Raw genomic sequence first — 27,307 nt, 5'->3', positions numbered from 1 at the left:
TCCGGGAGACCCCCCTCCCCTAATTCCCCATCATGACCTGGGCCTCCAGGGGGCTAAACTCTGGAAGGGAAGTGGGCGCGGGAAGCTGAGCGTGAAGAGCATGGCGGAGTTGTAGATATTTGTAGAACTGGGAGGGTAGAAGTGAGTGTCGCTGCCGCAAGTCAGCAAAGGAGCGTATGTGGTTGCCCACCCACACATCGCCAAGTAGGGTTATTCCCACAAGATCCCATTGGCGAAAGCACTGCAGGGCCGCGGTCTCACTCAACCAGGTGCCGCACCAGAGGGGCGTCTGTCTGGTCAATTTTCTTTCCCATCGCACCAAGCGAAGTGCGGCGCGCCAGGCCATAAGGACCGATCTGGTGACGGAGGGTATGTCCCGAGGGACCGGGGAACCGCAGAGGAAGCCCTGTAGGCGCGAGAAGTCAAGGACCGTGAGTTCCAGCCGATAGGCGGGACCCGACCACCCCCCCGCAAACCAGTCATGAATCACAATCAATTTGATGGCCAGGTAGTAGGCGTACAGGTTTGTGAAGCCCATACCGCCGTCATAGGAGGGAATTTGGGAGTGAGAGAGTGACAAGCGAGAGCGCCCACTCCCCCATAAAAATCGAATCAGCACGCTATCCAATTCCCGAAACCAGCCACTCGTGAGAGGGATCGAGGTGTTTTGCAGGATGTATAGGAAGCGCGGAAGGACCATCATTTTGAAAAGGGCACTGCGTCCCAACGGGTTATGGGGGAGGGATTGCCAGTTGCGGAGGCCGCGTTTCATCCGGGTGACTAAGGGGGCGATATTGAGGGACCACTCAAGCTCAGGCAGGAGGGTTATCCAGACCCCTAGATATTTGAATGACAGTTTGAGAAGGGGGATCACAGCCCGCCAATCAAAGCAGGCCCGGGAGGGGTGGAGGGGGACTAGGGTGGACTTCGCCGGGTTAAGGCGGAGACCTGTGACCCGCTCAAAGGACGTCAGCACTCTCAGGGCCCTAGGGCCGGAGCACTCCGGATCAGCCAAATAGAGCAGCACGTCATCCGCGTACAGGGCTATTTTATCCGTCTGGCTTCGATCCCACTGCCATCCATGGGTCGGAGGGTCTTGACGTATGAGTGCCGCCAGGGGCTCCATCGCCAGCTCGAATAGGAGTGGGGAGAGAGGACACCCCTTGCGGGTGCCCCCACGGATGGGAAACGGGGCAGAGAGCTTGCCGTTGACGAGGACTCGGGCTTTGGGGCCATGGTAGAGGACCCGGACCATGCGGCGAAAGGGAAGGCCAAAACCCAACCTCTCTAAAACGTCGCCCAGATTCTCCCAGTCCACCGTATCGAAAGCCTTCTCAAAATCGAGAAGGAGGAGGGCAAGATAGGGGGAGAGCCGGTGACGGTGGGCCAGGGCAAGATGGAGACGATGGATACAGTGCCTGGTGCTTCTGGCCGGCATAAATCCGCACTGGTCAGGGTTAATCAGATCAGGCAGAAGGGGGCGAAGCCTCTGGGCGATGGCTGTGGCGAATATCTTGAGTTTGGTGTTAATCAGGGAAATGGGCCGGAAGGCGGAGCAGTCTAGGGAGGGCGGTTGTGTCTTGGGGATGACTACGATAGTCGCCACATCTGATTCGGGCGGGAAGGAACCGTCGTCCACCACCTGGCGAAAAAGCTCCGTCAGGTGGGGCACCAAATCATCACGGAACGTGGAGTAGTATTCCTGAGGGAAACCATCCAGTCCTGGTATTTTGCCGGAGCGGAGTAAGATGATGGCCCGTGCACTTCTTCCGCAGTAAGCGGGCCATCCAGGGTGTCTGCCACCTCCTTGGGAAGGCAAGGCAGGGACGTCCCGGAGTCCGCCAGCAGGTCAGCCAGAGAGGCACTGGGGGGGCGGGCGGTGTACAGGGCCTCGTAGGAGTGGGCGAAAGTTTGCGCGATGGCCGGAGAGGCCACATGACAAGTCCCATCAGTCGCCCGGATCTCAGGGACGATACGGTGGGCGCTCGGGTAGGAGATTAGGGTGTGGAGCAGCTTCTCATTTTTGTCGCCCCATCCATATATACGGGCGACCGAAGAGCGCCAGAGCATTTTGGCAGCCTCCAGGGAGAGCCGTCGGATCTCATCCCGGACCAGAGTCAGGCGTCTGAAGAAGACGAGGCGTCCGACCGGAGCTGTTCCCGCTCCAGGCGAAGGGCAGTGGCTTCTAATTGTGCCAGCTGGGCGGACTGGACCGTACGTTTGGCGTGCACGAGTCCTCTAGCGACTCCTCGAAGCACCGCCTTTCCGGCCTCCCAAAGCGTCCCCTGTGAGGAGACCGACCCCTCATTGGTGGAGAAATAGTGTCGGAGTTCATGCCCGAGGGAGTCCACTAGGTCGGGGTCTTGCAGATACCACGCATTAAGACGCCAGGTGGCCCTAGGGCCTGTAGGCGGGGACCCAATGCGGACACCGACGGGGGAATGATCAGAGATTCCACGGGCGTGGATCTCTGTTCCAGAGACCTGTTGACAATCCATAGCGGGCATCAGGATCAGGTCTATCCGCGAATGGGTCCGGTGGGCAGCGGACGTTTGAGTGTATCTCGTCACTCGGGGGTTCCACACCCTCCACACATCGCAAAGTCACATTGCAGAGACCCAACTGTCAAGACAATTCGCAGCGGCATGCCTCTGCGCCGTAAGTGGGCCCGAGACATCCCTGGGAAGCCTGAGGACCGCGTTAAAGTCTCCCCCTATAACTGTGAGGCCATGGGGGAGGGAGGAGACCACCGTCGTGAAGTGTTTCAGGGAAGAGGATAGGAGGGTCGGAGGGACATACAGGGATAGAAGGTTCAAGGGGCAGCCCTCAAGTAGACCCGACACCGCCACGTATGTACCCTGAGTATCGGTGACAGCCTGGGTTACAGTAAACGGGAGTCCGCGCCGCAGAAGAACAGCCACTCCCCGGGAGCCCCATGCGAAACCGGAGTGCCAAACACGGTCGAACCCATAGTGCGCCAGGAATTGACATTGGGATCCCAGGAGATGAGTCTCCTGGAGGAGCAGGGCGTCAGGGAGGAGGCGTTGGGCGCCCGCAGCACCGCCTTGCGCTTAATGCGATCCAGAAGGCCATTCACATTCCAAGACAGGATGAGGAGTGGCACGTCAGAGGTGTAAGGCATACAGGGGGCCATATATTGTCGCGGGGCGAATGAGTTGTGGGGGTCACCGCGCAGGTATGGGAGAGATCCAGACTCGGCAGGGACCCCGGGACGCGCGCGAGGGTGCGCGTGAGTGATGCAGGGGAGAGCGGGGCGCGGGAGCGTGCACTAAGATGGGGCGATATTGTCTCGAGTAGGTCTGTGGGACCCAAGCCATAGGGGGTGGCGTCTCGCGTGGGCAGGGGGCAGGTCAAGAGCCATCACAGGGAACCAGAGTATGCCATAGCTAGACAGGGTTGCATGGGACTGCTGAGGAAGAGGAAAAGGACAGGTGACCAGCGGTGGAAAAACAACAAAGGCGGCCCGTAGGTGGCCAAAAACAACAAACTCATAAGGGACAACGGCCCCCCCCAATCCCCCATCTCCCCCCACCCCATACTTCAAAACGGGAAGCATCTGTCGCCCTAAACTAAGTACAACCTCTTAAGACAAATGCTAAACTAAAACGGTTAGCTGGGGACAAGGACTATGGTCCGAAGTACCAATAAGGAGGACCCCCCCTCCATGCTGTAGGATTTACCAGTGCCCAACAAAGGATATCGCCATGTAAACTGAAGAGAAAAGATGGATAACTTGTCCATAAATCGGCTAATGCTGCCAGGGTGCCGCAGGCAAGTGCTGGTGCTCCAAGGAGACCCTCTTCCCTAAAGCAGGACAGGAACCAGCAGAGCCACACAAAGTAACCCACGTCAGCCAAGCACGGGAGTAGAGGAAGAAGAGTCCGTAGATAGGCCCATGCTGCCATGGCGGTGCAAGAAGGAGTCCATGTCTCCAGACGCCGGGCCTCGGAAGTCAGCAGAACGTGGAGCCGTTGGCACGACCGAGCCTGAGTCGGCCCCTGTGGTGTGGGTGCAGGCCTCAGGGCCTAGAGAAGATGGATCATGGCGAAATTAAGTTCAGTACAGAGTCGTAGTCCCCCTCGGAACCACGAAGCAGTGCGCTCCTGGAGAGATCAGTGTCCGAGGCGGCACGCCGCAGGGTGGCAGCTGGCCCGGGGGCCAAATGTAGGTCGATCAGGGACGGAGCCTGTGAGGGCGGTGTAGGGGCACGCCGTTGTGTCTCAGGGGAGGTCCGCCGGGCTCGGCGAGCAGGAGCCCCGCACTCCACGCGTCCCCCTTCTGCGGGACCCGGTCCTGCGCCGCCTAGGCTTGGGTGCCGGAGTGTTCGGGTGGTTCGGGGCAACTCGGGGCGGCGAGCGGGTCGTTCGCAGATGGAGAGGCCTCTCCTCCGTGGCCCAGGTCCACGCCGCCTGCGGGGAGTCAAAGAAGAGGGTTCTGCCCTGGAAGAAGACCTTGAGGCGGGCTGGAAAGAGGAGTCCATAGCGGATGTGCAACGCAAACAGCTTCTGTTTCACCTCCTCATAGGAGCGACATTGGGACTGGACCTCCTTCGAAAAGTCGGGAAAGACCAATATCCTGGAGTCTCGATGGTGCAATTGTCCCAACTCCCGAGCGGCCCTCAGGATGGCGTCCCGGTCCCGAAAGTTAAGGACACGAAGGATGAAGGGTCGAGGAGGGGCTCCCGGCGGAGGCTCGGGCCCAAGAAGCGATGAGCACGCTCAATCGCGAACTATGGGGAGAGCTTGTCCTTTGGCTCCAGCCCCGGATCCAGTCCTCCAGGAAGGTGGTCGCATCCGCCCACTCGACTTTCTCCGGGAATCCCAGGAGGCGCAGGTTGTTTCGGCGCGCTCTGTTTTCCGCATCTTCGGCCCGGCGGTGAAGCTCAGCAGTCTGTGATTGAAGACGGACCATTTGGGCCTTGATGGTGGAGACATCGTCCTCCACCATGGAGATCCGGGACTCAGCCTCCGTGAGGCGCTCCGTAGCCTTGCGGAGGGTCATGACGGATGAGGGACACGTCAATTTTAACCTCCCCTATCTTAGCCTCGACCGAAGACTGCGAGGTCGAGATCGCATGGAGGATAGTTTGCAGGTCTCCTCCAGCAGGTCCAGAGCCCAGCGGCTTGTCCGCACCAGCCCCCCGCTCCAGCGTGGCAAACTTGTCCAGGGTCGTCTGAGCGGCGGGCACAGAGACTGTGGGCGCCCGAGGCTTCCCCATGGCCCGGCGGCCCTCCGAGACCAGGGCCAGGGACGTCGAAGCCCAGTGCCGCACACCGCGCCAGGCCCCAGGGAAGTAGGGCAGAGGGCAGCCTCCGACTCAAATGGTCGAGGACAGCACAGCGGGTATCGTAGAGAGGGCCAACAGCCCCACGAGAGGAAGGCGGGTCAGGGTCCCAGAACTCTCGGTTGGTACAGGAAGGGCGCCGCTCCTATCCCAATGCAGATCCCTCCAACTAGGTGGTAAAGCGACCAGCTGGGCCACAGCCTTACCGACGCCGATGCGCAGACCAAGGACGGCACTGCGGGTAGCGTAGGCAGATCCAGCCGCCCCAGGAGATCCGTAGGCGGGTGAGAGGAAGGCGGGCCGCGGTCTCAGCAGTCTCGGTGGATACAGGAAGGGTGCCGCTCAACTGTCAGTGCAAGTCTCTCTGGCCGGGTGGCAGCCCGCCCAACTGTGCCAGAACCTCGCCGACACAGACGCCAAGACTCCCGGACGTGCGCGGGGGGCCCTCAGGGATCACAGGGCATCCCAGGATTCCTTACCCCAGGAAGCTGCTGGCACAGTCAAGAGCCCCTCGCTGGCGGGCCTCCCCCAAAGATGGCGTAGAGGAGGGGGGGAGGGGGACCTCAGCAAAATGGGCCGACAGTCAGGGCAGGGCAGCGCCCCCAACCAGGATGGGGCCCGGGCTGCAGGCAGGTAGGACGCGGCCACCGGGGGAGCCACCGCGGCCACTCACCCCCCTCCGTGTCACACAGAGCGCGGGGCCGCGAACCTCCAGGCAGTCGCAACACGTCCAGGCCGGCCGCCCCAGGCAGCGGCGCCTCGCACCCTGCAGGTCGATCTCAGCTGCAGCAGGTCAGCAGGCGGCGTTGTGGCTCCGCTCCCGTGGGAGGTCGAGCGGAACCGTTGCAGGAGGCACAGGAGCAACCCTCCGGTATAGGGGAGGCGGCAGCCTCACAAGCTCCACTGGGCGCCGGGGAGGACAGACATCAGGCGAAGGCAGCAGGCCGGATCAACACAGGGGGCCACCATCTTAGTAAAGGAGCGGGCGCCAAGCTCCTGCACCCGGGACCAGGGAGGAAGCGCCAGGCAGCCCCGACCACGGCCCTCAGCTCCGGGACTCGCGATTGGCCTCCCGACCACCACGGGGAGCCCAGGAGATCACCACAGGGCTCTCAGGGGGGAGCCGCCATCACTCGCGAGGCGCGCGGGAGGCCGCCATTGTTCGTCGGCGCCGGGCACTCCAGGGCATCGGGAGCCGCAGGGACAGCCTCCGGGAGCTGGGAAACAACCTGCGGAAAGCAGCTGCAGCGGCGGACACAGGCAGGGTGTTGAGAGTGTAGGAATGGCACCGGAGCGTGTAGGAATGGCACCGGAGCAGGTAGGATAGAGGCGGATGACGGATGGGGGGTCCAGAGCACTCTTAAAGTGTGACCGCCATCTTGACGCCTCGGCCACGCCCCCCGCAAATTTTCTTAATCATGGTTTTGATTTATTCACCTCAATTTCCTAAAAAGATTAAACTTCCATTTCTTATTGAAGTGCTCATATCTTTACTACTGTCACCAATAAATAAAAGACCGTTAATTGCATTTACGTCTTGACTAAGTTAAACAATTACATTGGAACCTAAAGAGTAGTTTTGTTTAAATATTTGATAATACTACATTGGTTGAATATTTAGTAATGTAAACATAAATGCCCTTAATTTCCATTAACTGGAAAAATAACTTTCCAAAGAAAACTTAGAACACGTAGTCCTCTGTTAATCAATCAACCAACCGCTTTTGTGACCGGCAACTCATGAAGCTCACAATAACAAAGGTTAAAGTTGTAGTGAGGAATAAAGTATTGTATTAAGAAAAAAGAAAGATGATATAAGGATTCCTATTGTTTGATTACAGCCAAAACAGATACCTTTTCCAGTTCATTGTATGACTAAAGCACTGCAGTGACTGACAACTGGAATGTTGTTAGTGTCTTACACAATCGCTTACAGGAAGGTAAAGGTCATCAGACCACAGAAAATTAGTTTTGTTCAAAATCCTGAGAGTTGTGTGATACAAGCAATTAGGAAAGGATGGGAGTGTGCAGAAATGTCTAAAAAGGAAAGACAAAACGTTTAAACCTCTATTTAATTATCAATAAAGGACATACTTGTCCTTGAATCAGTCTCTTAATATGCAGAACAATTAGAGAGAATGACACTGCAATCATGTAATTATATGAATTTTCAAGAGCAGATGCTCAGACCTACGAGTCTCCTGGGGCTGCCTGTTTCATTGTGTTGATGCTTTTTTTTTTTTTTACAAATTAATCATTTGGGGAAAAGCTTTCTCCTGTGACTAATTGTAGAACGCAATCCAGTAGAAGCCCATCATACTTGATCACCCTCCACTTCAGAACATGACTCACTGCTTTACTCTTCATGCAACTTCTTGTAACTAACCGGCCTGATGAAGCAACTCTCCCCAACCACACATTCCCATCCCCACCCGTCGACCTGATCACAATCCCATCAACCCATTAATCTATGGCTCCCATTCCTAGCCTGGTCTACTCCCTGCCAACATCCCTCCGGTTCACCTGTGTGCTGCATAGACCCATTGTTGCTTTGTCTGCAACCTCTCCTTTTACCTTAGTCTTCCTATATTGTATTCCCAGTCATCACAACACAGCACCATCCAGAGATCACACCATCGCCCATGCCACCCATAAGTTGCAAAATGTCCTTAATGTGTACTCTCCACTCTACTGTAGCTAGGTTCACAATGTAAACGTCCTACCCACATAAATTTGAAAGCCAAGTTGGAAAAGACTTTCTCAATGCTCTTCTATTGTTGGTCACCGGAAGAAGCTTAGGTGGTGAGATTCAGGCAGAGATCACTATAACGGCCCGTGACCACATAGAAATATCAGCCTCTAGTTTTCACATGTTTTGGGCTCGTTCAGCAACAGGTGACATTATTGATTTGCAGGGGTCAATGGATGGGTTACTGATGTAGAAATTACAAGCGTCTGTCATAAAAAGCCTCATGTTTCATGCAGGACAACTTAAAATTAAGCAGTTGTCCTACTAGTAGCTAATGCAGCAAGCTAGCAGTCGGGATTATGTGATTTCTGTGACAAAGGCCTCTCACAGGGCAAGTCAATGCATTTTCCCCATATGTAGGTAGGTGAGAAGATATTTACCAACCACAGGGCATACTACATTGACACATTGGTGTCAAGATGACGATCTAAGGGACTATGGTACTCAGTCTTTGTGTGTTGGTCAGGTGAAGGGCTATTAGCCCATTGCATCAACCTCTACAGCTACGCCAGCTTCAAATGAGGTCTTGGGACACGTAACACTTGCAAGTTACTCATCGGCTGAGAAGACCATAAACTGTGGACCAAAAGACAGGGTCCCACAGCAGAGTTTTGAGACATGCAAGGCCAATTCTAGTTTCTGAGGGACAGTACTTCATTTTATTATAGATCATCCATGAGCATATCACCTGTATTCAGGAGGTGTTAATGTTCAGAGCTGGAAACTCAGGTGGCTCAAAGTTGAGAAAAGAATCATGTGCATAAGTGTAAGGAAAGGCCTCATATCAAGACTAATAATGGAACAAGGGAATCATTAAAAGACAGATGTAATATGGACAGGCCCACAGCTATTCTACAAGTCACTCGTAAAAAACTAATGTGTAAATGGAGATTTCACAGGTGATCATGCAGTCAGGAAAAAAAACGGCACCACTCATGTACAAACCGTCTAATACCAAAGGAATGTACGCTGTCAATCAGGATGATTCGAATGATCATATTAACCACAGAAGATAATCAACTGAGGAAAAGTCTTTGGCCATGTCCCTTCTCGGATCATCAATAATGCAAGCGGTAAGCTATTCTGTTTGGGCCTTGTTTGGGTGGGATTTAGGGACAGATGTAGGACCCTTACATTTTGCGACTCGTAAATGTTGTCGATTTGCAATTTGCGGCTCGCAAAATGTAATGTACAACAGCGTCACAGACACTGTTAGCGATTCCTAATGGGGTTGCAAATTGCCTGCCTCATTAATATTCATGAGGTAGGTGCTATTGCGACCCCATTAGGAATGGCTTGCACTCCCAGGGATGGTGGCCTGCTGGGGTCAGCAGACCACCATGTCTGACTGCTTTTAAATAAAGCAGTTTTTTAAAAATGCAGCCCGTTTTCCTTAAAGGAAAATGGGATGCATTTAAAAAAGACAAATGAAACGTTTCTGTTTCATTTTTTAAGAGTAGGCAGTGGTCCCTGGACCACTGCCTGCTCTTCAAAAAATATTTTCGCACACACTCACAAAGGGGAAGGGGTCCGGGGAAGGGGTCCCAGGGGACCCCTTCCCGTTTGTGAGTGGCTTACCACCTACTTGAAATAGGTGGTAAACTGCAAGCGTTTTGCGCCAACAAATGCAGTTGCAAAATAATCATACATTGCAGTTAGACTTGCTATTAGGAAGGGACGCCCTTGGCACGCCGATTCATAATAGCGAGTCGCAAACCATATTTTACGAGTCAGTAATAGGTTACCGACTCGCAAAATAGGGTTTGCACATGGGGCAGACCAATTTTGCGGTCGCAAACAGGTCGAGTTTCCGTTTCCGACCGCTAAAACGGTCGTACATCTGAACCCTTAAATTGCCATTGAATTTAACGACCAGCTGAACCTGGCTTTGCACCTTACCGCTGGGTAACCACTGTAGTGTAGAATGTGTGTGTGTCAGAAGACAGACAGTAAATGAGAATGGAAAATTAATCAGAAATACAATTCTCACCTATTCATTTTGTTCTTTAACCGAACCTCTTTGATATGTTGTCCAGCATCAAACCGGTTACATTTCAAGGTATATTTAGACACAAAAGTATCCAAATGTGACACATAACTTTAGACCAAGAAAAAAGTCAACAGGCTGATTGACAGACAAAAGACCATTATACAATTATCATTTTGTGCTCTATAAAATAGTGCTTCAAGTAATTCAAAGGAAGATGTCAAAATACAGATGTGACACAAAAAGATGATAGACAGAATGTTGAACATTGTCAAACATTCACCCCATGTCACATATCTGAGTTTAATCCATCATTATTTTGCTTGCCACACCATTCCAGTTTGGGCCCAGACATATGCAAATCAGCTTTGACCCTGTTCCCTATGGGAACAGTCGAGCCCGACATGCCTGAAAATACAGATGTGCTTAAGAATTTTAACAAGTGTTATGAGGAACTGAGTGCTCACTTCAGCCATATCATATTTTAACTGATAAAAGGACAGAAACATTCATGGCACAGGTTTGCTGTGTCTTCGAAAATATTTTTGGAGCAAAACACTGCATGTGTTTACTTTGGCTAGGTCTGAAAACTGACCCTGAGAATGAACTGGAATACGTCCTGCACAAAGCAGTCTTATGAATCTAACAACAGTTGTGTTCCTAACAATGGCTATAAATGTTTAATAGAAGAATGGTTGAGTAATGGAACAACAAGTTAATCTTTAGGTATTTGGAACTTCTGAGCGTAGATGTAACACATCAGGGTGCAAACAGGGCTCCTTGATGGTGTCTTTTAGGGACAGAGTATGTCATCAGTGCTTGTTTAAAGGGATTTTGGTCATTAAGGCTTTACAGGTTAGTTAGCAATAGCATCAATCCTAAAAAATTGATCACCTGAAAAAGAAGCTCACGCAAACTGCCTAGTCTCACGGGTGGCAATGACGTTAACACCATATTGCACTTTGCTCTGAAGAGAGACATGGCCAGGTCGGTTCTTTCAATAAAGAATTGTAAATGAAACATGTTACAAAATTCTCAGTCAGCTCTTGGCAACTTTATAAAGCAAATTTGGAATGATGGGGAACACTTGCTTAGCCATAGGACACATCAGGCCTCCATAAAGAGTAATCTTGGAAGATGGCCGACCTGTATCGGCCATGTTTTCTCCATTGTGGTGAGCTTGCCCAGTGAGGAATAGACTTGACTTTCTCTTCATAAATTGCAATTGTATGCTTTTTATAAGGAAACGGAGTATGTAGATATACCATAAAATGTCTTCCTCCTCTATTATCAATCAATTCCATGTAGATTTTTCTACCCGTAACTGAAGCCAGGGAAACAGTATGCTGAGACAAACAAGCATTAGGGCACTTAAACAATACTTAGGTGTGTAAAAGCTTGATTTACATGCGTAAATATATATTTTGTACCAGAAAATGTTAATTTAGACTTGCAAAGTGATTCACTTGCATGTAACATCACACCAATACTGTGTGTTATTAAGTGACAGCAAATCTGCCCACAGGGATGGGGAGCGGGCATTGAGTTTGAGTTTAAAATATTTATAAAGCGCACGTACACCTGGCGGTTTCATGGTGCTATAGAGTACTGAGCCCAGAAGGGCAGGAAAAACAGAGGGAGATAAAGATGGCTGATTTATGGGGAGAAAGCTATTGAGAAGAGAAAGGTTTTTAGCGATTTACGGAAAAGTGAGTATTGGGTGCACGATCTAAGGTGGGCAGGGAGGGAGTTCCAAAAAGCGGGGGCAAGTGTGGAGAATTTCGTGCCTCCCCACTTTTTGCGTTTGAAGCGAGGAACTATCAGCAGCTGTTGGGCGGATGAGCGGAGTTCCCTGACAGGGACGTAGGGTTTAATTTCAGAAGAAATGAAAGCAGGGGCTGCGCCGACCCGAGCCTGAAAGGTAATGCAGCCCATCTTGAACTGGGCTCGTTCGTGGATGGGGAGCCAATGTAAAGACTTAAGGAGGGGAGTGACGTGGTGGGATTTGGCCAAGTTAAAGACCAGGCGAGCAGCCTAGTTTTGGACCAACTGAAGTTGTCGCATGCTGTAGGCGGGCATGCCGCAATAGAGGGCGTTGGCGTAGTCTAGGCGGGAGGTAACCATTGCCAAGACTATGAGCTTGAAGGCGGAAAAGGAAAAAACCGAGAGACTTTGCGAATAGTGCGGAGTGAGAGAAAAGAGGAAGACACAACAAAGCTAACCTGGGAGTGCAAAGTCAGTTGGTCATTCAGTTTGACCCCAAGGGTTTTTACAGATGGCGATGGAGAAGGGGGGGACCAAAGGAGGGGGGCCAGAAAAGAGAAGTCCAGGGACTGGAGCAACCACCTGTCAAAATCAGCTCCGTTTTGTCGGGGTTTAACTTCAGGTGGTTGTAGTTCATCCAGTCCCGGATGAAGACCATGACAGACTGGAAATTAGACATGGATTCGGGGGATGTGGATAGAGAAAAGATAAGCTGGAGGTCATCCGCATAGTTGTAAACGGAGACTTCCAGCTGTTGAAGGGCAAAGATAAGAGGGGCAATGTATAGGTTGAATAGAAGAGGGGAGAGGGAAGAGCCCTGGGGAACCCCACATTGTACTCTACGGAAGTCAGCAGAGAAGTCACCCAAGAGCACTGCCTGGGTCCGGTCTCTCAGGAAGGAGGACAGCCAGACCAAGGCCGAACCTCCAATTCCCGCCGCCCTGACACGGGAGAGTAAGATAGAGTGGTCAACCGTGTCAAAGGCGGCGGAGAGGTCGAGGAGGACCAGGGCCTGGGGGTGGTTGGTGTCCATACCTTCTCTGAGGTTGTCTAGCACTGACAATACTACGGACTCCTTAGAGTGGGCTGGGCGAAACCCAGCCTGTCGGGGGGCTAGCACCCTGTTCTCCTCCACGAAGGTGCTGAGCGTTCTGGTCACATGACGTTCCAGAACCTTCCCCAGAAAGGGCAATAAAGAAATGGGGCGGTAGTTGGTAAGAGCGGAGGGGTCGGCGCCGGTTTTATTTTTAGAATAGGGACGATAATGGCCGATTTGAGGGGTGGAATAACAATGCCCTGGGACAGTGAACTGTTGAGGAATGTGAGAGGGGGCAGCACACAGGTTGAGTAAATCCGTTTCAGGATGTGGGCAGGACAGGGATCCAAAGGAGAGCCTGATTTAACCATGGGCAAGAGGGAGAGGAAAGACTCTTCTGTCAGAAGAGGGAAGGAGTCAAGGTGGGCTGCGACTGGCGGGCACTGGGGGTTGACGAAGGAGGAAGGGGGGAATGGGATTTTGGCTTTGATATTAGCAATTTTGTCCAGAAAGAAGGTGTTAAGGGAATCACATAAGTCCTGGGAGGGAGAGGGTTTGAGGGTGGCTCGGTCGGGGAAGGCGAGGTCATGCACGATAGAAAAAATCTCTCTAGGCTGATTTTCGGCCGCCAGGATTTTAGAGGAGAAATAAGCATTCTTGGTGGCCAAGATTGATTTTTTATACAAAGCCAAGAGGGAGATATACCGATTTTTGAGATTAGGGCAATAGTCGCGCCTCCAGGAACGTTCCGCGCGGCGAACGCTAAGTTTTTGGGCCTTTAGTTCCTCACTGAACCAGTGGTTCGCATCGTTTGTGCGCCTGGCGGACACCCGCCTGAGGGGGGCGACAGAATCACAACCTGATTGGAGCCAGGAGTTGATGGATTCGGCTTGCGCGGAGGACGACAGCCCATGGAGATCCAGGCTGGAAGCAGAGAGAGTGGCTGACAGAGTCCAGGTCTACATGGTTCCATGAGCGCTCCCAGGTGTTTTTGGGGAGAGAGGGCTTGGGAACTGAGGAGCGGATTAGGGAGAATGATATCAGGAAGTGGTCGAACCAGGTACAAGGGGAAACAGACAAGGAAGTTACTGGACAGTTGAGGGACCAGATCTGGTCGAGGATGTGGCCCTGAATATGAGTGGGGGAGTGAACATGGGAGTCGAAATTAAGGGAACGAAGGGTATCTGAGAATTCTTTCGAAGTGGGACATTCCGCCGGATCAGAGGGCCAAAAATTGAAGTCTCCTAACACCAGAATAGAGGAGTTGTTGATTGCTAGAGTGGCGACCAGGTTTTGAAAACTGGGAAGGAAGGGTTGGGAAGGTGAGGGAGGGCGGTACATGAGTAAACAAGTGAGCGGAGTGTTAAAAGAAAGTGAACGGGCAACATTCCAGGTTGGTGGTGTATGCAAAGTTTCTGAACAACTACAAACTAACAACTTTGTGGGAATGTGTCTTGCAAATGTTTGCGAGCCCCAACAAACTTGTGAGTTTATTGGTAGTCACAGTCTTTTTGCAAAGCATGCTACCACCCTGAATACAGTGGGAGGCACATTCCTGGTATTGGCCGTGGGTAAATCCATATTCAAAGTGGGAAATGGGGAGGAAATATTTCCCAAACTGGAGCAGGCTAAAGTGAACTTCAAAGATAACATTTACACATTTAAAATGTTGTGACTACAAGTACCACAAATCACCCCTACATTTACTCAACTCAGTTTCTACAGTTCCACCTTATTTAATGTTATTCAGTTGTTCGATCAAAAACCATTTCTGGTCCTTATATCTGTGATTTTTTTTCCCAAGGAAATGTGAGATGAACAGCTTTGTTTCGTAACTTGTGATGAACGTTTGCCAAAGCATATCCTCACTTTATGTACTTTTGAAAATGTAGGCAATAATAATCTAGCTAACCCAGCCTGCGCAGTACCAGCTATTCCGGCCTCTCAGGAACTGTGCGATTCTCTGGCCTCTGCGTTCGAGGAGAAAATCAGGACAATTTTGAATGGACTTTTGGCTCCGGTCAGCCTGGCCCGTTACTGCCTCTCTCCTCAGAATCTCTCTATTCTTCGGACTCTGAGTGGGTCGACGACAAGGAAGGGCAATCTCGGCTGTCCTGTTTTCCCATCCCCTCTTTGGAGGAATTTTGCGTACTGGCCAATTGCGTTTCCTCGGGTTCACCACTTGACCCAATGCCACATAAGATCTGGAAGTCATTCCAGGCAGAGCAGTTTCCTCCACTTTACACCATCTGCTGCCAGTCGTTGGCTACAGCTTCAGTCCCAGACAGTTGGAAGATGGCAGTAGTAACACCTTTGCTAAAAAAGGCTTCTTTGGACCCTCTATGTCTGGCCAATTATAGGCCCATCTCGCTTTTACCATTCCCGATAAAAATCATAGAGAAGCTGGTCACAAGAGCCTTATCCAACTTCCTTGAAATCAACTCTTGTCTGGATGTAGCCCATTTCGGCTTTAGGCCGGCCCATGGCACTGAGACCGCCTTGGTCGCCGTGTTGGATGATCTGCGAACGTGTGTCGACATGGGTAAGGCAGCATTCTTAGTGCTGCTTGACATGTCGGCCGCGTTCGACACGGTGGACCACGCGGTTTTACTGGGCCGCCTTCGGAGAGCAGGTGTAACCGGCTTGGCTTTAAGCTGGTTAACATCCTATCTGTGCAACAGACAGCAAGCCGTGGCGTTGCCACCGTTTCGTTCAGCCGTGCGTCAGGTGAATCAAGGTGTACCTCAGGGGTCAGCGATCAGTCCGATCCTCTTCAACCTATACCTCCGACCCCTAATAAGTTTGATAAAGTCATTCGGCATATCAGTCATCAACTATGCCGATGACACTCAACTGATTTTTTCATTTGAGGGCAAAGAGACAGTCTCGAGGGACATCTTTCACCGGTGCATGTCGGCAACAGCAGAATGGCTACGACTCAACTCGCTTCAATTCAACGGGTCGAAAACCGAGGTTCTTCACTGCTCCTTGGATCGGTTTCCTCGCCCGCTGCCAGACGACTTTTGGCCAGCCTCTATCTTGGGTACGGTGACCGCGGCAGAGTCGGCTCGCAACTTAGGGGTCTTGTTTGAGCCTAGCCTGACGCCTCTGTCAACAGGACCACGGTGACTTGTATGGGCTTGCTTCGAGCCTTACGAAAAATATTGCCGTTACTTCCTCTAGGAGCCAGGGCAGAAGTGGTGCGTAGTACCATCCTCAGTAGGTTAGATTACTGCAACGCACTGCTTCTGGGGGCTCCCAATATCCTGGTATCAAAGTTACAGAGGATTCAAAATATGGCAGCCAAATTGGCTTTATCTCGCCCACGTTCTGCATCGTCATTGGCAGCACTCACTGATCTCCACTGGCTACCTGTCCAGCAGCGGATTCTTTTTAAGGCCTCATGCCTTGTCTTCAGGGCTTTGCATGGACTGGGACCAACGCTGCTTCAAAATCTTTTCTCCTGGTACCAAGCCACTAGACCCCTGAGGTCTTCTTCGGCGTTCTTGGTGATGGTCCCTAAGATTAACAGAGTGAGGATGGGCGGCCGTGCCTTCAGCTTTGCGGCCGCCAAAGTGTGGAACACCTTACCTCTGTCGCTGAGGAGTAGGCAAGATCGGACTTCCTTCAAGAAGGATCTTAAAACCCACCTCTTTCCAAGAGCAATGTAGTGTATTACACCTGATGGATTGTTATGGTCACAGCGCCAGGATACCCTTTCGGTGGCAGTTGCGCTTAATAAGTATACATACATACACATACATACAAAGCACATGAGGAAACCTCAGATACAAATAGTTCTTACTTTTAGCAAAATGTTAATCAACCATAACACCTTAAGTAGTTTTGTACCACCCTTATAAGATACCCATCCTTACTTGTTGATCACAGATCTCGATTCCTGAAAGTTCACCAGGAAGCCATCCATCAGGGGAACAAAGACCTCTCCAACATCAGACACCACCATCATTTGAGGTTGTGCTAAATTGCTCTTGACATTGTAGAAGTGAAGAATTTTGTTGTAGGTGACAAATCCAACACGCACAGGTGAGGTTTCTGCTTGCTCCTCCCTGAAAGGAAAATGTAAAAGAGGATTTCAAAATGAACTCCATATTCTTATGAAAACGATACCAACTCATAAGATGCACCTGAAAGCACAAACAAATTATTTGCAATGCGTTGTTACTTCACGTATGCCATGCTCTTCCAGGTGAGTTTTTTTTATTATTTGAAAAATGGGAACAATTTGAGACGGACTGACAATTTCAACTAATAATTTTTAGAAAACTAACATCTGGAGATGGGCCTCCTAGGCATGGGGTTACTGTGACAGTACTGAAAACAACAAATCCTGGTTGACATCTTCTACAGTTATGTTTTACTAAGATATATGAAGGTCCCGAAGAGCCCATTTATAGCTGGAAAAAACTCTGGATGCACAAGATAAAATAAAGCACCTAAAAATCCCAACTACAAGATGAAAAACTGGAAAACGAACGTGTCTTGCTTTCTTTCAATGGAAGGTTGAAATCTCTGTAGGGAATTAACTGATGAACCTACGCATATAGTGCACCTATTGGTCCAAACTCTCCCTGGGTCCTAATGATCCCACATTTTAAGTCTTATCTGAGTTCAGAACAATAAGGGCGCAATAAATGGCACTGACAAATCAGAAGAGAATGCCTGATCTGGGAGTGTGAGGAGTGGCAATTAGGAGGGTGGAGTTTACCTTATAGGTGGAATGTCCATTAGAGACTAATCTTGTGGAGGGAAAGATAAGAAGCACAACCTTACCAGATTATACATACACCTTTTTCAGGAACTTATCATGAAATTTAGATGTGGTAGTTTTGAGTGACAAATTTCTTGACAAAGTTAGAGTAAAAAAGAAAACTACCAGGAATGCTCTCTTGGAGCATTATAGTACGCAAGTGAGACAATTGTTATACAGAAAATAAGAAATAAAGAAATATACATTTCAAAACCTACTAACGTAGAACTTTTCAAAGAGCATGTAGCCCGTCAGTGGCCGCTAATCTCATTTCTTCGGGCAGGGACCCCTGAGGGCTTGACCGGGAGGAAGGAGTCTGCCTATGCGATTTTTCTTCCCATTCACATGACTAGTATGCTGGAATGGACGCTGAGTGTTTAAACCGGAAATCAGTGTTAAACCAACGTAAGACAGAATCACGTAAAGTCAGAACATAGATATCTTTAAAGTTCTACTGAAAGTGCTCGGCTGGGGGCTCACCAAAGGATTCCTCTTTAGAAGAAAGACAACACCATTTGATACACTTTACGAGAACAAAACGATAGAAATAAGACTTCCTAAATTCAAAAATTAATGCTCTATCTCTCATTTTGACTGACGAGATGAGGACAAAACATAAATGAACATAAACGTTCTAATGGCAGGACCCCAAGTGGCAGCAGAAATTCATGCCACGGAACTGTGTGCTATCCACTGCCCAACACTGTATGGCCAAGAGCATAACCGTCAACCACATTATTGCATGTACTCAAGTGTTGTTCTATACAATCTAACACAGTGATAGTTACAGATATATGCCCCATTTTACCAAAATAACCACTATCTTTCTCTCTCTCTCTCTCTCTCTCTCTCTCTCTCTCTCTCTCTGCTTCAAAGATATGGTTAAAGGTATGGCATGCATGAGGGAAAGCCATTATTGGGGGTTACAGTTACCCGGAACATTTCTAACTAATAGCAAAACTTGTAAAATATATACAACTCGCAGGATACAAGTAGGTGCATTGTTGAGGAAATTAATGACCAAAAATTACTGGGTAGAAGGGACGGTAGCATGTCATGTTAGATAATTGCTAAATTTTCTGGGAAGGCATGTGTATCACAGACTGCATCAGGCAATCAAGACAACTAACATACTAATCCACATAACATAACCCTAAGTCTGAGCATTTTCCAGGACTATTATAACATACTTGTATGTACTGTCACATTACTTAGAGGTCAGCTCTCTATGAATGGGGAATATTGTAACAAATACCAGTAATCATTACACCTAATGCGTCATTACAAGGTTCTTTGATTTGGCTTGTTACGACTGCTCCCTCCACCAGAGTTACCAATACCAGTAGTGAAAGTTCAGGGGGACTGAGTTAATAAGGATCACAGATGGACTTTGAGGTTCCCCTAGTAAAGGAGGAACTACCGAGTGGACTGCTGTATTCCTGGAAGACGAACATTTAGAATTTTAAACATTAGATCATGTGAGGCAGCTGTATTCAGAGAATCGTGCCAGTTATCTGGGCGCTTTATAGAATTCATGAAATTAGCAACAGGAACGCCGAAAAACCCATGATGAGCACTGACGTCCAGGAACATATTGATAACAATACCTTCATGAAGAACAATTACATGCAGCAAGAATCACGTTATAAGATTGACTGTCACAGAGGTGGGCATTTTAATAAAAAAGAAAAGCAAATATGCATTTTAAAGTCAGATGAACTACACACTTACGTCTAAACCTAGATTTTACAAAAGAAAGCACAATGCATTTTTTGAGTCACAGATGACTGCACGAACAGTGCTACACTACTGTGAGTTTTAGCTTGTAGGGCATTCCTTTCTGCCTACTGCATGATTGCATGCTGCTACTTTGTTTTTGTTGGACCCGGCCCTTTTTGGCAGGTTCACCCCGAAACTTTTTGCTTTTGCCTGGCCTGTTTCTGTAACCTGGTGTTGGTGATTTTAGGCCTCTGCGCACTTTTTCACTGTGGTACAGTGTAAAGTACGTGAGCTCTCTGTATATGTGTGGTGAGTGACCTGCCCTCCCATAGGAATGCATGGGGAATATGTGTGACCATGGTAGTTCCTGATGTGTGGGGAGTGCAGGGTCGAGTTTGGTATGTGCGAACTCGTGAGATTGAATGCTGGGCAATGATGTATGCGGCATGATTGTGTCTAGTGTGGAAGTGCCACTTCTAGAAGTTGGCATGTTTGTGTAATTTGTGTCTGGCTGGAGAGCCTGGCTCCAGGAGTCAGGATGGGTCTGCCCCAGTGGTGAATGGAGAGATTAGCATGCTGATGTGAGGGAGGGGTACACCTGGGACCTGAATAGGGCTGGGTTTTCCCTCCACAATACTGGCTCCACCCCCTGTGGTGCGTCTGATGTCCCTAGCCTGGCAAGTGAAAGGGAGTTCCCCATAACCAGTTGTAGCTGGTTCTTACATTGCCTACACCCTGCTAGACAAAGGGATTTTTGTGTATAAAAAGAGGCTGTGACCTCTTGTAAAGTGTTCTTGTTTTTCCTAACTAGAATCTACCAGGGGCGTGCTGCTGCTGGTGCCCAGGGGAAGGCTTGCCTCCCTGGGCCCTGCCCAGCCCCTGGATGCTGGAGGACCCCTTGGGACCCCTCTGCCTTTCCTGGGATGATTGGAGACTTTGCTTTACCCTGGAAACCTGTCCTGTGTAAATAATCCCATTTGAATATTGCCCGTGCCAGTTGGCACAATGTATATTGTGTGATTACTATCTGATGTGTTTTGACAATACAAAAGTTATTTTTATATAACCTTGTGTGGAGTTCCTTTTGTGGTGTGCCTAGGATGTTGTTGCTGTTGTGTGCGTGCGCAAATGCTTTACACATTGCCTCCGGGATAAGCCTGTCTGCTCGTGCCAAGCTACCAAGGGGGTAAGCAGGGGTTATCTTGGCGTGTGACCCCCTTGAGCTGACGATAAAGGTGGTTTCTGCCTGGCTTTGGCGTAAGCCTTAGCCAGCCAGAAAATCCCAGTTCTAACAGTTTTTATTTCCCATCCTTTGCTTTGCTCAAGATGTCATTTCCTAGACATTCACTACAAAGTGCCTACTTGAAAGTAAACTGATCTACAGAGGTCCTATTATCAGTTCCAGCAGAATTAACAGCCAGATTCATCTAACTAAAATCGGCTTGCAAAGGGCCAGATTCTGAGAATCTGGCCCTTTGCGAGTGCTATTTTTGCATTTGGAATTCATCATCTCAAATGCAAAAATCGCAATTCTAGAAATCGCTAAATTGTAATTAATTGCATTTAAGGAATCTCAATTTGAGATTCCTTAAATGCAATTCATGAACCATTTTAAAATTGCGAATTCGCAATCTGGGGCCGCTATTTACCGCAAAGTCTAACTACGTGGTAAATAGCAAAAACTTTGAAAAATGCACTAAAGTGCATTTTTCAAAGTTTCATATTGCGCACACACATGCCCTAAGGGCATGTGTGTGCGCAACATATGTGCACACATCAATTTCAGGGGTGCAACAGGGAGTCCTTTGGATACCCCTGCACCCTTGAAAGCGCAATCTCAATTTGCGAATCGCTAATTGCGATTAGCAGATTGAGATTGTCTTCCCATTCATTCCTGAATGAATGGGGAGATATTCCTTAATTGCGACTCGCAATTAAGGAACTATTAGAAATCGCTATTTTTTAAGTGATTTCTTGATGAATAGCATTTTGCTATTCCTTAATAGCGAATCGGTATTTTTCGCTATTAAGGAATAGCAAAATGTGTTCTTGATGAATATGGGGGTTAGTGCCCACTCACAATAGCGACCTTAGTGTTGCTCTACTTATACCTCAGGAACGAGTATTGTACTAGCCTTAAGATGGCTGCATATGCACCAAACGCAATACAAGTGTGCACTAGAACAGGATTCTCTCACAACAATGTGCATCACAGCAGGTATCATGATGGTCTATCAGAGAGACTGAGGGTTGAATGAGGCACCATATACCTGCACTGGAGTGCTGAGTTTCTTCTTAACAATAGATACTTACATACTATTCCTATTAAAAGTGAAACAATGTCAATATTGCCCATCATTTGTGTGCTGTCCGTGCTCCATTAGGCTATGGTAAACCTATACAAACAATAACAGTTTTATTACTCCAGAAAACGTCTCTGTGTCAATGGGGATATTCAAAACTAAGTAATTAAGAATAAATAAGAGAAAATAAGTTTGTATGTATCTGCCTCATGATGACCCAAGTGTCGAAAAGTTTGCTTCTGGGGATTTCTTTGTTCACTGATGAAACACACCAGATAATTCACTAGATAACAAGTAGAGTGCTATAGCTTTCTTCACAACAAACAGCACTTAAGTGCATTTACATTATATATTGAACCTACCACCTTTCACTGTTAAGAAACGACTGCAAACCTCAAATTGTACTTACATCATTTTAACACGGAGACACCGATTCACAAATGATTTTGAGCGCCTTAGTTCTCCATGAGGTCTTATTAGGTTCAAAGTAATCCTAATTTGTCGGCTCAGAAAGTGATTGGCCACATTAGGTGTCAGGCAAGCTGGCATTACACGAACTCCAGTAACTTCCCAGGAGCATTTCACCTACATGAAATTACGAAGGCGTAGAGGGGAGGGGGAGCAAATGAGGAATTACTAAGGGAACTGGGATCGGAATGTCAAATTACCCGGGTAATTCATTATTTCTTAGAGGATACTCAAGGTATCACATGTGTTACCTGATAACTCAGCCTGTCGTCTATCCCTGCCGAGTGATCGGTGTGCCCCGTATTGGCAATTATGGGGGCAGAGTTACCTGGTAAAAATACAGAAACATTGGACTGAGTTCCTTAGGAGCGAAAAACTGCAAACCAGGAATACAAAATCCACACCCTGATTCACAGAACCAGAGTTAGTGCAATTGTAGGTTTGTAAATTGCATTTACTAATTTAGAAAATATGTCAGTATTGAAGAATTACCAAATCTCGAAGTTTTGGATTATGAGCAGTATTATGGTCATTCAAGGAGGACGCAGTTTAGAATGAAGGGCACGCCCAAAAACGAATTCAGGTAGGTACGAATCATGTAAATGCCGTAGAAGTATTAAATGAAAGCAGTAGGTGGCTTTGCAGAGTGGGGGGTGGAAGGGAACACTCCCATATTTACTAGAAGTGTAGAGAAATGGTAGAGAAATTACTTTCCACAGAGAAAAGTTATTCTTTTCCGTGAAATAAGGGGATGTTCCGGAATAAAAATATCTCTGGACCACTTTGGGAACATTTTGCCAGGTGTAGTTTTGGAGGAGTACCCTGGAATGCTAAGTGAATTCCATAAGTCTGAAATCTACTAGAAATATAGGAGTAGATTTCTGACATAAAAGTTGACCCTTGTGGATTGGGCCCATTAGTCCGTCTTACATACTTGTCAGAAAGATAAGGAGAATACAGTTGTGTTTTCTGAACTCGTTATACTTAGGCGCTGGGTGGCAGCGAGTTCTGTTCACCGTCAGCCTTTAGGTTTCAATGGCATTCGCTTTCACTTATTTGTGATTTAATTCCAGAAACGGTAGCTTTGTGTCTAAAAAATTAATTTGACCCACCCATGAAAAATTATCAGAGAGGAGTCTAAAAATGAGTGCAGGAATTTTTGAAGGTTTTCGCAGGTTTTCTGGTCATTGATGCATATGTCAAGCCTAACAGGATAGCTTGCTTTGTCTTAATTGAGGATATTTTGCTTGCTTTGAGAGCTGAAGGATATTTGCCTGCCTTTGATCCTGCTCACAGCCACATATTTAGTGTACCCCCATCTACTGTTGTAAGTACAACAAGTCACAGCAGCAGGAGGGATGCTGAAGCAGATTCTTCCAGACACCATTCTCATGGTACTAACTGATGAAGTATCACGAGTGAGAGGATAGCACCGAAAAGTGAGGAGTGTATGAGGTTAGGTCTGAGTACTGGCCACCGTCATATCATGGCTCAGAGAGATGGAGCCCTGATCTCATCTTTACTGTAGATAGAATCCCTTTACCGGTACATGGATTTGCTATACTCCATTATAAGATTTATTTTTTATACTTGGTTCATATAATGTGCAAGTCTCAAAGCTTAATCGTGCCCAAGTACAGTGGATATACCAAGAAACCTGCTAAGCGAAACATGGTAGAGTTGGGGGTGGCATTTTAAAGAATAGTCAAAATAGGCTTGAAAGATGATTTTGACTGTGCTATTAAAGGCCCACAGCTTTGGCAAATGGTGGCTTCCCAGAAGAAATTACCTTTAACTTGAGAACATATCATCTTTATGAGTGGCAGCTTCAGGAGATGAAGATTCACTATGTACAAGGATCTGACTCGGAGTGTCGGCTTCTGTCACGCAATTAGAATTGAGGCAAATATATTTAAGCTTTAAATTTGTGTCTCAACAGTCACTCAGGTAAGTGATATGTTCACACGAACTATAGGGACATTTTCTTAAACACCAGAGTGGACAAGCCACTAACCTACTCCCTGCAGCCACTGAAGTTGATTTGATAAAACAGTTACCACAAGAGGATCTCTAGCAGCAGCCACAGATGTCAAGACTATGTACATATGACAAACTTGTAAAAAACAACTACCACATCTACAACTTCATTGTTAGCTTCAATTCCCAGACAACTCCTAGATGTCAAAGATGTCATGATGGCAAAATAACATGATACAGGGGGGAGGCCCTGGGATTCAGACTGCAGTAGAGGGTGAAGCCACACAAGCAGCATACGAGTCTGCTCCATTCAGCACACCGAACCCATGTGTAGGTTATAGCAGGGCATCTGTAGCGGTCAAGTCCAGTCAGTCCGCACTGCTGGCCAGTTTGGAGATCTGCTCAGTCCTGGGACTTTACTCAGACAATGGAGCCAGGTCTAGAGTTAGCTGATCCAGTGATTGCAAGACTGGAACCTATAATTCACAAGACGTTTCCCTTGAAAATAGAAGTCCATGGCTGAGAACTACAGCAATGTTTATGGCTACAGCTTAATCTGTGTAGTCCCATATATGCATATGGGACTACATCTATGTATATGTATATTATTTATTTAATAAGCGTTTTTTTAAGAGTGCTCAAACTTTGCCAGTATAGAGCACTGGAGTGGAGGGGTAATAGAGCAATGGAATAAAATGCCAGACCCGAGAACAAAATAGTAAAGATTAAATACTATAACGTGAAGCAATGTCTCAAAAGATGGAAAAGCCTTGCTGATGAGCACCGAGCAATCAAGAGCCAGTTTTGGGCATCTGAAAGGCTCTAGAAGTAGTATGTATGAATGCTGCATTAGTATAGTGGAAACCTGACCAAAAAAGCAGTGAAATGCAGTACCGGGTCACAGGCAAAGATACAATCAGTGAGTGACTGGAGGGGAAGCTGAATTCTGGGGGTGGAACTGTACTGTTACTTCGTTATGACATAGTGTTCTTTATACTTCTACAGTGGGTCGGGGTAGAGGTCAGCTGATGTCACCAGACTCCAGCTCTAGGAGGAGTGGAACAGACAAGTCTTCAGACGTCTTACCTATCTAAACAATGACAAAGATTTGAAGAATACAATACTGTGAAACATTCCCTTGCCCTCTGCCTTAGTGGACATAGAAAAAGACTCCGATATCCAGCATTCAGGAAGAGAGATAGAAAATAAAAATTAAGTGGTTCTTGCAACCATGCCCAAAAAGTGCATTCAAACGAGCCCTCGATTAACAGGTAACAGAGGAAGCATCTTGGATTGACCGTTACAAACACTGGTCTACTTTTTTATTTTTTACCTCTAGTGGAAAATATCAGCAGGTCCAATAAGAAAAGTTTGGACAATAGTTTATCATGGCAGTCTCACATCATACGATGATGATTTACTTGGACGCTCTAGACAAATCATCATTTTCCCTAAACTGGCAAGAGACTAAAACAAGCCAGACAAGCTGGACCCAATATCCTTTAAGATGGGCACAACTCTAGCCACTGAAAAGAATGCGGAACGCTGGACAAGGGGACCACACAAATAATATTGAAAGTTCTGCTGCTGATGCAGTGAGAGGATCACAATGAAGGCACTGCTAATATGAAGGCCTCAGACTGAAAATCATTCTGGGACAGGAATCAGATGGAAGTAAGAAGACTTGAAGGTCTTGGGTTAGAAAGGGTCTTATCTTCCCAAGCCTATCCCTATTCGTCATTTTGGAGCTCTAATGGTGAGGAGCGAAAGGGTGTTCACTTGTGGGATTGCATTCACCACCTCAGAGTACAGGGCATCTCCCAAATAGGAAACTTCATTCTATGTGCTTTAATCCCCTCAAAATTGATGGAAAAAAAAGAGAATGACATCTTATTAACAACCTGTTTAAGAATGCGCTATGAAGATGTTGGCACGATAGAGGATGAAGATTGGATGGAGGCCCTACAGGGACCGAGGGAGGTAACAATTAGCTCCAGTTTCCGTCTAATTCAATTAAAGGTCTTCCAGTGCATATACTGCTCCAGGAGGCTACTACATCGTTGGGCAGGGTAGAGTCGTCACAGTGCCACAGGGTTTGTGACCAGGAGGGAACATTCTACCATCTTACATGGGAATGCCCACAGACATACTGGGGTAAAATTGGAAGAATTATGGCACAAGTGGCGGGGGTAGGGGCCCCCCTGGAGCCGAAGTGGTTCCTGCTGAAGATCCCCGGGGAAGTGGCATGGCCAAGCTACACTGGGATCTGGCTAGCGTTGGCTGAGGTGGTGGCCAAACGCAACCTAGCCCAGTGCTGGGGAGCCCGAGCTTTTACCAAAGGTTGAGGACTGGCAGACGGATCTAGACTGGCGCTCGTTGACAGAATGAACTATTTATCATAAAAGAGGTGTCCGAAGAGATGGGAAAAGATCTGGGGGCAGTGCCAAACCTATTGAGGGCTGTGAAAGGGACTCTAGACATATAGGGAGGGCCATGTATTACTGGGAAGATACCCGGTCCGATAATAGGAGAGTAACTGTAAACTACTTGGTCGTATTAAATGTAAAATGATGGTATCACTGCTGTTACGTTGTTTGCAATAAAAATATATATTTTTTAAAGAATGTGCTATAAACCCAGAATTTAAACAGTAGTTGAACAACATGATCTATGGTAATAAACAGCCGGAGTTTCTTGCCGAACGAATGACGCCACCATCTAGACCCAAAGACGGTTGGGAACACGTAGGTCATATTCACTCAGCCCAACCATATAAAACAGCTATATATGATTCCATTGAATGTTGACATTAACATGTTATAATTTCTCCTTTAATCATCATATCTGTTCAGACTAGATGAACGATTGCCTGCTGATTTATCACATTATCACACGCACTGTATAACACCTGAATAGTCTAACAGGTTTCTCTCATGATTGTCAGTGTATTAAGGAATTCTGGTAAATTGCTATTTAAGTACTGTGTTTGGCTAAATTAATTGTGTATGGGAAAAAAGTTTGGCAAGAGCACGTGATGTGCTGGATCAATATATCCCTCTCCTTTCCCTTTCTCGTTGTAATATCCTCACTATGCTATTTATTCTGCGTTTGACCTTTCTTCTCCATTGGGTTTTATTGAACCTCTGTTCCCGGAGTATCTGGGTCTGGTATCGTCCAGGTATCATCCTCTTCCGTTTTTGTATAAATCTTTCTTCACATTTTTCCCCT

General features: G+C 47.9%; 1 protein-coding gene across 1 annotated transcript in view; it reads right to left on the bottom strand.

The window, feature by feature from the left end:
• The window catches only part of SEC24D (SEC24 homolog D, COPII component), a 425,192-nt gene that overhangs the window by 92,736 nt on the left and 305,149 nt on the right, over positions 1-27,307 (bottom strand). The window contains exon 12 of the mRNA XM_078675943.1: positions 16,720-16,911. Within this exon, the coding sequence (XP_078532069.1) occupies positions 16,720-16,911 (192 nt within the window). The remainder of the gene's footprint in view (positions 1-16,719; positions 16,912-27,307) is intronic.

The sequence above is a fragment of the Lissotriton helveticus genome, chromosome 2_1 (assembly GCF_964261635.1).
Source record: "Lissotriton helveticus chromosome 2_1, aLisHel1.1, whole genome shotgun sequence".
Classification (NCBI taxonomy): domain Eukaryota; kingdom Metazoa; phylum Chordata; class Amphibia; order Caudata; family Salamandridae; genus Lissotriton; species Lissotriton helveticus.
Note: the sequence above shows the minus strand (reverse complement) of the source record. Positions and strands in the feature narration are given on the sequence as shown.